Source organism: Vespa velutina, chromosome 3 (assembly GCF_912470025.1).
Source record: "Vespa velutina chromosome 3, iVesVel2.1, whole genome shotgun sequence".
NCBI lineage: Eukaryota > Metazoa > Arthropoda > Insecta > Hymenoptera > Vespidae > Vespa > Vespa velutina.
Genome location: NC_062190.1, coordinates 12076323 through 12087773, shown reverse-complemented (window position 1 = coordinate 12087773; position 11451 = coordinate 12076323). Strand labels below are relative to the sequence as shown.

General features: G+C 38.5%; 1 protein-coding gene across 1 annotated transcript; it reads right to left on the bottom strand.

Moving 5' to 3' along the window:
* Positions 1–135: 135 nt before the first annotated feature.
* LOC124947676 lies at positions 136–10960 on the bottom strand. Its single transcript, XM_047490159.1, has 16 exons — positions 10715–10960; positions 10133–10284; positions 9825–10046; positions 9418–9758; positions 9002–9339; positions 8595–8812; positions 8251–8507; positions 7840–8128; positions 3303–3785; positions 2998–3223; positions 2821–2888; positions 2447–2742; positions 2148–2366; positions 1839–2022; positions 1480–1770; positions 136–1408 (listed from the first exon to the last, which is right to left on the bottom strand). Exons 2-16 carry the CDS (start codon positions 10250–10252, stop codon positions 1163–1165), a joined length of 3798 nt encoding a protein of 1265 aa, XP_047346115.1. The 5' UTR covers positions 10253–10284; positions 10715–10960; the 3' UTR covers positions 136–1162.
* Between the last annotated feature and the right edge of the window lie 491 nt (positions 10961–11451).

Sequence of the window (11451 nt, the reverse complement as noted above, 5' to 3'; positions counted from 1 at the left end):
TCTCTCTCTCTCTATCTCTCCCCCACTTGCACCTATCGCTCTCCTGGTACAGGAGCGAGTTTTCACAACGAACGTACCCTAATTGCTTTTTTTCTTCTTCTTTATCTACGATGGACAACGAAATAATCGAGAAAATACTTGATCGTGTTATTTATTCAACAAACTGACGTACATTCTGACGGTCTAAAATCTGCCGGTGCAGTCATGAAGAAAGAACAAGGAAAATATAAAATAGACGGACAGCCATGGTCGATAGCTTTTAATAGCTGTATTTTTCATTTTCTTGTCCATTTCGAATACATCGACAACAAAATCAAGTCGACGAAAAGAACGAAAATCTATGTCAAAGTCGATGGTTTCCGACGAGCGCATCGATCGACTTGGCATCATCTTTCCGTGAAGATATCTTTCCGGTTGATCCACCTGAAATCCATCGCTATTTCTTTCAAAATTAGTTGTACGAGGAAGTTAGAGGATAGGGTTAAGGATCTTGCGCCTTTTCGCATAAGAATAATACATATACTTTTTAAAATTTCAATAAAAAGGAAAGTACGAAGAAATTCTACCGAAGAGATTTTTTACCCGTCGACCTGAGTTTATACCAGAGAATACGTGATCCTGCCGATCATTTTAAATAATATCGATGAGAATAACAATATCAGCAGAATGATAGATTAATAGTAGTAATAATAATAATAATAATAATAATAATAACAATAATAGCAAAACGACGATGAAATTAGTCAGCGAAAAATAATATTAGCGTGGCTGTCAAATCGAAGAAACGATCGACTTAAATCTATTCGTACAACCGTTTCGTCTTAACATATAGTCTACTCGTTAGATGATACACTTAACGTTATCGCAAGAGTTCGTTAGATCTTTCTCAATAACGGATTATAAATCACTAGATTCCTAAAGTCTTGCTTTTTTCTTCTCCCTCTCTCTCTCTCTCTCTCTCTCTCTCTCTCTCTCTCTCTCTCTCTCTCTCACTCTCTCTCTCTTTTGTTAATAAATGTTCGAACAAGCCACACGTTATCCCTGTAACCGAGCAATGACCCGACGAGCGACTCGTCTCGCGATCAAAAAAATCTATACAAATATTACCGGTACGCGTAAGACCGTGATCTTCGCGTTAACGTTCGAAATAAGACGGAGCCAATCACTTTGGGCCCTTACGAGTGTCCGCTTTCTCATCGTCGAGTTCCAGGCCAAAGTTCGCAACACCTTGAACGTTCCTGTTCGATCTTCGTGTCTTCGTTCGCGAGCGAAATATGGCTGCGATCGGTGGACTGAGAAGATCTTGATCGAGTTCGGCCGGATTTTGTAGACCGGTAAAGAGACTGACTACGAGACCAACTGCCATCGTCAGAACGCAACCGATAGCGCTATACCAGAGATAGCTCGTCTATCGAAAGAAAGAAAGAAATGTAAATAAAAGTAAGTCTCGAAACGGTCGTAGCCCTTTTTCCTTCTTACCCTGTAAACGGATGATATCTCGCTCTCCTCGGGTATATCGGTCAACTTCATCGTCGCCGGTATCGTACTGTTTAAACAGGTACATCTTTCAATCGAGACAAGCTTACTCCCCAAATGTATCTGCCCATTGATTATCGCAACTTGAGCTCCTAATCCGATCCATAGAACTATTGTCAGACCGACAATGGCACCTGACATGGCTCCTTTAGCGTTAGCCCACGGTACGAACATCCCCAAAGAGAATAATCCCAGGGTAACTCCACCCACCATACCATTGAAAGATAGAGCCACCTAAAGACAATCGGTAAAACGATCAATCGCGAACAAAAATTAACAATGCGATTAATAATGCGTTTTACCTGGAGAACGCTACCAAGACGTTCCACAACGAAGATGAGAGCGAAGCCGAAGACGCCAAAGAATATACTGATCCATCTGGCATAAGTTGCTCCCTTCCGTGCCGGTAAATCCATTTTGAAAAGTCCTTGAAGAACATCCTCGCACGTGATCGCGGCCAAGGAGTTCAAAGCACTTGCGACCGTTCTAAATATATATATATATATATATATATATATATATATATATCAAAAGAGGTTAAATAAAATTGAATAGACGCGAAATACGTATTTAAAAGTATTGCGCATATTGTAACAATTCGATATGCTAACCCCAAAGAAGCCGCAAAGATACCGGCGACGAAGAGACCGGGCATGCCGCGAAGGCTACCCAAGTGATTCATCACATATAGGGGCAGTATTTGGTCGGAGCCGGTTATGTAGCCGGCCGAAAGCGGATCGCAGTCTTTGTAAACGCTATAAAGTACCATGCCCGTTAAGAAATTGATCGTATATATTACGATCATTCCGAAACTGGATACCCATAAAGCCCTGTAAAAGCAATAATCGTATGAGGAAGAATCGAACGTATTCGTTCGAACATTTAAATCGATTCCATCGATCGAACTTACGTTCTGGCTTGGGAGATGTTCGCTACGCTGAGATACTTTTGGACGGAAGCCTGATTACTGCAATACATGGTGGTCCAATAGAAAGTACCACCAACGACGACGCTCCAAAAGCTGTGTCGTACCGTTGGACTCGGATCCATATTGAAGATCTCCATTCTTCCGCTTTTACGATTGTCTTCCCAGACGAGCGAACTCCCACCTGCCCAGGATAAACCTAAGCCGACAATGAGGAAGAGAGATCCTAGGAGAACGGCTGCTTGAAACGTGTCGGCCATTATGACAGCTTTCATGCCACCCTGCGTATTAATACCGTATCCTATGTGTATCTTCGAGATATATTGAAATTTATTTAAAATAAATCCTCTGTTACCAACCTGTGAGGCGTAAAATATGCAAACTAAGTAGACTAGAGTAACGGCTATGTAAGTATTAAGGCCTGTGACTGCGTCAAAAAATGGGAGAAAGTATTAATCTACGTCTCGTCGTGATTAGAAAAATATAATAGATGCTGGATAATAAATGTTGCGGAAGAATACGAGAAGAAAGTTTACCATGACTTAAAGCTAATGCCGGCGCGTAAACGGCGACTGACGTATAAAAAATCATTTGAAGCATGTACAATCCGCTAGCGAGTAATCTGCAATGTCGATCGAAGCGTAAATTCAAGTACTCGTAACTCGAGGTCAATCTGAGCTTCATGTAAACTGGCAGATAGAGGTAAGAAGTGATCGGTACCACTAAAATAAATGCCAGGCATGTCATCCAAAATTGAGTGCCCTGAAACGCAATAAGTTACGGATTGGTAGCCATGTCCGACGACTTGCGATACCTTATAGAGAGCCCTTCTAATACCTACCTGGGCGTACATCTCCGCAGGATTCCCAAGGAGTTCGATTGCCGTGATAAAACTCGCGGCCAGGGACATGGCCATGGGAAAAGTGCCCATGGTGGAGCCACCGAGTAGAAAATCCTCGCTGGTTTCTTGCTTCTTCGCGAAGAAACCGTAGAAGGTGCCAATCATGCAGGAAACGAGTAGCATCGAGCCGAGAACCGCGTAATCGGCCCAGGAAAAATAATGAAGTAAGAACGGCCGATCGTTCTGGCAATCGTCCGTGGTTGCATCGGTTCGCCGTTGTTCCGCCGACGAAGCCGACAGAAAGAGGAAGAGCACGAACAGACGTGGCCGCATTTTTTCGAATCCCTGTCGAAGGAATTCATTCGATATCAAGCGCTTTTTTTCTTTCTTTTTGTTTTTGTTTTTGTTTTTTTTTTTGTTTCTTGTTCTTTGTCTTTTTTCTCTCTTTCTTTCTTTCGACCCTACGCGGACCTTACGCATCGCCTACCGTTGAAACGACCGTTAAAAGACTTTGACATTGAGTTGCTTGGTTACGCGTCATCATCGATCTGGCCATTAATTAACGCGATTCGTAACTCGAATCGTTAGAAGGCGTCCGAGTTGACACATTCTCAATCAACATTCTTTTACTTGTTGATGCAATTTGCATACCAGATCCGGCGATTCATCCAAGCGCTGGATCGATCGTCATCGCTACCTTGTACGAAAGAGAAACGTTAAAATCGACTGTAGCTTTCAACGGTGCAAAATTATGAATACGGTCACGTGCTTGCATGGGCAATGGCTTACGAAAGCGATCAACGACGAAGGTCGGACGAGTCCTTATTATAATTATTACTTCTCCGTTGCGCTAACAATATTAACGATTTGCATGCACGAAATGTTTATTAGATCGAGGAAGGAAACCATAGGAGAAAATCACGGATTAATCCGCAAGGAATGAAAGATATGGATTGCCGGGGAATAAGATCGACGATCGTTATTACGTCAGTGGAGAAAAGCCCAATAGAAACGAATAGGACTATCGGGAATCGAGCGCGTAAATTGACGGTAGATCGTTTTAGACGCGTCTCAATTGATCCTTACACTTGACATCGGTCGCAGCCTTGATCTTGTCGCGCGTTTACCATCGACTTTTTTATCCGATCGATCTCATCGATTCCGGTTTATGTGATCATCGAACTATCGAACCGCTCTCTGTATCTAATGCCGCATCGAGAAATCGTTATCCGGCTATTACGTAACCCACCGTTTGACCTCGCTAAGAGAACCGATTCGATCGAAGGCAAAATAAAAAGAAAAATATTTTTCACCGCGATGAATCGTTTAGAACCATTGAGTCGTGTTTGCGTCATCGGTGCACTATCACCTGGAGAGACCGAACGACTATCGGTCGGCCATCGTTAAGAGAAATCTAATGGTCTTAACCGGTCGAAACTGGTTATTCCATTTTTTCTTTTAAAACTTAAATAATCCGAAGGAGATTTAGATTCACGATCTAAGGGATCGTGAAGATCTAAGGAGTCATTTGTTCGTTCATTTTATCATTTAGTATTACGCGCGAACGATCTTTCGTTCGAGTTAAAATCCAGACGCAATCACGATGGAGCGCGACGAAAGAACCCTGGCCCCCCGCCGCCTGGTTACAAAGCGTACTATTAACGAAGTAATTAGTAATAAACGTAAATGTCACGTACCTCTTGTCTGTCGAGGATGACGAGCAACGTATCAGCTCCAGTTCCTCGATTCCGCTTACGCTAAGATAAACGCCTAAGGATTTTCTTTTTCGCGTCAGCTAGTCACGCGTCCCGAGCAAAAACGTACGAAATTGCAATTGTATGATCTTGCTCGTTTTCCTGACGTAGCGCATATATGTATATGAAATAGGAACTTTCGGTGAAACGAATTTTTATCTCTTTCTTATTATCGACGATACGATCAATGCCACATATTCTTGCCCTTTGATTACGTTAACGGAGGATCTTCTAATCTCGCGTTGTTATTAATCTTATTTTCGTGAAAAGTTCAAGTAGAAAAGGTAAGAGATCGCGAAGCGTTAGGAGTCGAGAGGATTAAACTGAGAACGATTTTAAGACTGGCCGTTTTAATTGTCATGTGAGCGCCTTTATACGTTGCATCCCCTTCTACCCGTATAAAATGTGTGTGTGTGTGTGTGTGTGCGTGTGTGTGTGTGTGCGCGCGCGCGTTCGCACGCGCGCGCGCGTGTCCCGTCGATGGTACATCGTAAAGACGCTCGTAAATAATAACAATTATTGCGACTCTTCCGTGACGAGGAGCGATGAAAGGAGTACGATTCGACGATTTTCAGGATAGAAACGTAACTAAGTTTAACTCGAATTAAGTCCGGCGAAGGATCGATCGCGCGCTCTTTGATCTCTTCCCGCTTACCGTATCATCTTCGCGTTCGTGCCGTTCGGACATCGGAGAAAACGAAACGGAAAGATGTTGCGTTTGATAATGACGCAACCCAAAACGAATTGGTTTTTCCACAATATTTGCTTTTATATTTCATAACGAAACCATCTTTAGGCGCAGATCCATGTTGAGAAGAGCATCGTGACACCGAATTCGTCAAATCTTTCGATTCGTTGAATCTATAAATAACGCGTCGTCATAAGACTCGTTTAATAATCGGTAAATGATGTAAACTAAAAGGCACATAGAGAGAATGAAAGGCGCGTGAAGGAGCACGTCGACGTAGCGTAATTCGACGCACGTGTTTGCGTCGTGTAAGCTCGATCTTATCGCGTTACTAAACTATCATTGGGTTGTTTTATACGTGGCGATTTGCCATCTGATTCGATTAAGAATTTGCCTGCGATTCGTTTGTTTAAACATTTCTTTACTTTATACGTGAGAAACGTATGAAAAAGCTTTTCAACGATCCATTTGCGTATGATTTGTTCGGTCGAAGGCGGCTCCTTTCGCTGATCGAATTCCCCTTCAATGGAAATTGCGTCTCACTTCGAAGCTCGTGCAAGCAGGTGTTAATTTAGGCCCTCTAAAGACCAACCGCAAGAAGAGTGAGTGGCGTCGCCGGAAGGATCGAGTAACGTTTACGATGTATGTCGAGCTTTTACGACACGTCGAGTCGACTTAGAATGGACGAAACGGACACACGCCTTTCCCGGGAAGAGACGAAATATCTAATAAGACTTTTGACGCGTTCGCGATTAACTCTTATTTTATACTACTCTGTTTGTATTCGATATTCAAAAAGGAAAGAAAAAAGGGAAAAAAAAAGTTCCTTGCCGGTCGTGAAAGACGATCCTTCGTCTTTCAGAGATGATCAATATAGTTATGAAATAGAAACGACGGGTAAGAATCTAGATGAGGGCAAGCAGGACTAACAACGATCGTCCAGGAACACAACAAACAGAACAGGAGAGATCTCCTTCAAAACGTTTCATCTAAACGTGTTGCCTCGTCACATTGATATACCAATGAACGTTGCCTATTGGTTACTCGTAATCGAAAGTAATATAAGTCGGAAAAGGTGTTAGGCGCAAATGACGGAAATGAATTTTCAATAAACGAATATATCGTCAAGTGTCCTAGGGATAGGAAATACGAGGAAGAAAGGTGTATCATCTCGATCACGAGACGCAACCCTGACAAAGAGACGAATAATAAAAGAAGACAAAGAGTTACGACTCGGATGCGGTAAAGGCCTTGATTAATTAATTGCTCGGCTAACGAATACGGCCCGTCTCCTACGAATAGAAAATATGTCCGAGTGTCGCTGTCATACTTGACCGTTCTCTTTCAGTGGAAAAATAATTAAAAAGGGCCCCCGTGCTCGATCGGACTGCAACAGCTCGTATAAATTGAAACTGGTTTCAACCGACCGACGGTGGTTCGATCTGGTGACACGGTGGCGATGGGATGGAATCGGCACCCATTCTTCTTTACAACATTTTACGACCACATCACATTCCCTCTCCTTGATCCGAGCGAATCTCTCAAATTTTCAAAAGAGAACAAAATGTCCCTTTGTCTTATTCTCTTTTTAGGGATTCACGATTCATTCCATATAACAATTGTGCGTCCTTTTATCACATAAAATCAGTTTAATCGTTTTAACATTTTATTATTAACACAATTTTCATATTCAAATGATGCAACATTATATAAAACGACATATAAACGTTAGATTTCATTGTATAAATGATAAGTAGTACTTGCGCCTTTTGTGCGGTCACATCGCATTAAAATTTCTGATAGGCCTCGCGATGAGAACTGCTTATTGTACTTTGAACGGCATTTGATTCTTGATTCGCATAGAAAAACTATATTAAGGATATACGTAAGTACAACGACATTGTAACGACTATTTATGGAAGACGATTATATAAATTCAATAAAATATACGCGAGCATTATACGCGAATTAGATTTTTCTATGCGGAAACCTATATAAAAACAAAGGAAAAAAAAAAAAAAAAAAAAAAAAAAAAATCTTACATAAAGTATACAAAAATTAATGATATTATATACTTGCACCAATTTTATCCAATTATTTCGTCAGATGATACATCAACGTTAAATGTATACTTTCCTTGTACCTTATTATGCAAATTTACAAATTGGCTGCATTCGAAATTAGGTGATTGCTCTTTGCGTAATCGTTTGCCGATTATTGGAAAAAACAAATTAGGATCTAACTCTTTTCGAGTTCGTTTAAACGTGCACCGAACTATATTACTGACTAACAGTCCAACGATAACAGTAATTAGAAACCCGAGTGGTGCATACCACATATATGATATACGATATAAATAAAAATAGGACGTATCATCGATTTTTCTGAAACAGATGTACAATATTTTTCTTTTTTTTTTTTTTCTCTCTTCCTTTTTTTCTTCTTCTTCAAGAGCTACTATTTTTCTCATAAGATATTACAATACTAATTGAAATATATTACTTACTGAGATGATAATTTCATTGGATCTTTTAAAGCGCTTAACGTTATATTTTTTATTGTATCTACATCACAGCCATGGTTAGATAGTATTAATTTAGGAGGAACGGGTCTAGGTTGTCCATAAGCGATCCACAAGAGAAAAGCAAGTGACAGTATCATTCCCGATATAGCTCCTGATTCTATTGCGGATTCGCTAGTCATTCCCAATGTAAAAACTCCCAAAAGTGGACCACCAACGACGCCAAATATTGTCAATCCTGCCTACGATGAACAGCTGTGATTTATTATATTTCTCCCTTATAAAAATAAAAATTGTAAACAACGGTATGATTTACACTAGTAACATACTTGTAAAACTCCACCTAAAAGTTCAGCGAGAAAAGCCAAAGCGATAGAGATTAGTCCATAGGCGAGCGCTATCATTTTTCCAATATTGGCTGAACTCGTTGGGCTTAATTCTTTATGGGTACAACGACTGTATATGGGTTTGACGTAATCCTCTAATGTAACAGCAGCCAAAGAATTTAAAGCCGCAGATATTGTACTGAGACCAGCACTGAAAATGCCTTTTAACAGATAAATGAAAGAAGAGACAATTAAACGCGCAAGTATGAACGTATCGATTGATGTATATTAACTTTATTACTTCTGTATATATATGTATATGTGTATGTATATGTGTATGTATATGTATATGTATATATATATATATATATATATATATATATTCTTTATTATTTATCAATAATATTGACCTGCTACGAAGAGACCCGGTAATCCGGGAAAATAATGCATAGTATCCATTACATATAATGGCATTAACATATCCATAGAAGAGATTCTTCCATCCGTTAAAGGATCGCAGTCATAATATTTACTATAGATCGATAATCCGGAGAAGCACGTTGCCACAGAGAGCAACATTAAAATGGGCAAAGATAACCACAGCGCTAGTTGCGCTTCATTTAAACTCTTAACAGTTAGCAAACGTTGCACTTGAACTTGATTTACTCCGTACAAAGACAAAAAGGTAACCAAACCACCAAAAATGAGGGACCACCAAGTATGTCGTTCCGTTGGATATATAGAAATGCTAAAAGAATATAAATATAAATTTATCGAATAATATAATATATAATATAATATTAAAGAATAATATAAAGGGAAGTACTTGTCAAATTCTATCCGTTGTCCCATCTTAGCAATTTCCCATATTTTCTCTATACCTCCTATCTCATACGAGGCTATAATAATAATAATGATAACAGAAGCGAACATAAGTATACTCTGGAATAGATCTGTTATTAAGACAGCCTTAATGCCTCCTATACTGGAATAAAAACTGCAAGCCAATCCAATTATTATGATACTTCCGGATTTAGAAATTCCTGTAGTTGCCTCCAAAGCTAATGAAGGTGCATAAAGTACAATTCCTGAATACAAAAGCAACTGTACCCAGTAGACAAAACTAGCCATCATTCTAGTTTTAACGCCAAAACGCTTTTCCAAATACTGAAAGATATTAATTTTTCAGAAATTTATTATATCAAATGAAATTTATACAGTTATAATGATTACCTCATATGCGCTTGTTGCTTGAAGCTTAAAGAATACTGGTAAAAATCCATAACAAACAATAGGCGTACCTATAACGTATGATAAATTTATAACTACGAATTGTGTACCATAATAATAATTTTCAGACGATAAACCTAGCAAAGTAATAGCCGACATGAATGAGACCATGAGTGCGACAGCAACAGGAATAACGTTCATTGATCGGCTAGCGATAAAGTACTCCTATGAATGAAAATGTAACACTTAATTATTTCAATTAGTTCAATCATAGAGTTTGCAAAATTTCAAAGGGGATATTTTTCAATTACCTCAATTGTTTTTTGTCGGCCTCCACTAAATCTATAATAAATACCTATACCGATACTTATGGAAAGCATGATAAATATAACTGTATAATCGAGCCATCCTAACGTCGTTGTTACTGCCATATTAATATCCGTAAATTACAGGTGCTAGTAATCTAGAAATACAATGGTATGTTAATTAATTGAGAAATTTTACTCATTTGAAAATCTTAAAATAGAAAAGTTTTCAAACTCATTCATAAAATTAATATTTCTGATGAGAGCCAGTGAGCCAATCTTTATTACTTATATCCGTCTGCGTCCCCAAATATCTCATTTGTTTATCGATTTTTAGTGAGATAAAGGGAGATATAACGGGATTAATGTCATATGATGAATGCTTTAATAAAATTTAATTTTATCTAATCGATTGTGAAAAGAATTGAAGTCGAGGAAGGATCAAAGTTATAGATATCGAAGCCGGCAAAAAGTTAAAAAATAATTTGATAAAATTGCCAAAATGAATCGCATTTATTATTTTCTTATTTTAATGCGCGTAATCGAAGAGAACGTTTTCAATAATGGAAAATTTTACTCCATTCGTACCTATGTCGTAGATATAATATAGAGTGCTATTTAAAATAACACAGCGTTATAGAAAAAAGAAAAAAGAAAAAAAAAAAAAAAAAAAAAAAAAAAAAGGCCTGTTACTCGATCAGACACGAAACATTTCAAAACTTATATGTCATATGAATATTAATAAACTCATATCTCTTTTATTATTTCATTGAGGACACGTTAAATAAACACGAGTAGAACGATCGAACGTCATTCGCGCAAAGCCACGGTCGTACTAACTCACATGTCCGACTTTTGTCCCATTTATATGAGAGGATATAATTTTATTGCGTTCGCATTACTCCCACTTCTATCGACATAAATCCACGTTCACATTGAATAAATCCTTTTATCGAATTTTTGCCGGAACAGCGAGAGAAAATGTTTTTTTATCGTTTTATTTATTTTATAAATAACAAGATTATTCATTACGTTTGGAAGGAACGTGAATTATTATTAAAACGCATTATATATATATATATATATATATAAGTTGTTGTTCTTTCGATAAGAAACAGGGTTGAAGACAAGCGTAATAGGTAAATATCGTAAATGGCTTAATAATAATCAAGTGAACCGTTTGTAAACTCGTTTATCAATATATCAATAGGTTAATATTCCTCAATCGAGTATTTTATCAATGGCATTGTTGTGTTGTCGTTTCGTTTGCACTTTTTTTCATAGTTTAATTTACATAGAAACTCCACCTTTTGCATCACATATGT

What these genes read in the sequence shown, in the direction of transcription:
- LOC124947676 (XM_047490159.1), bottom strand. Translation starts at nt 10,252, where the DNA reads ATGGCAGTAACAACGACGTTAGGATGGCTCGATTATACAGTTATATTT. An exon ending in ACCGGGTCTCTTCGTAGCAG is followed by an intron (nt 8,813 to 9,001) that starts GTCAATATTATT and finishes ATCTGTTAAAAG; the next exon opens with GCATTTTCAGTGCTGGTCTC. An exon ending in TTTTAGGTGGAGTTTTACAA is followed by an intron (nt 8,508 to 8,594) that starts GTATGTTACTAG and finishes TGTTCATCGTAG; the next exon opens with GCAGGATTGACAATATTTGG.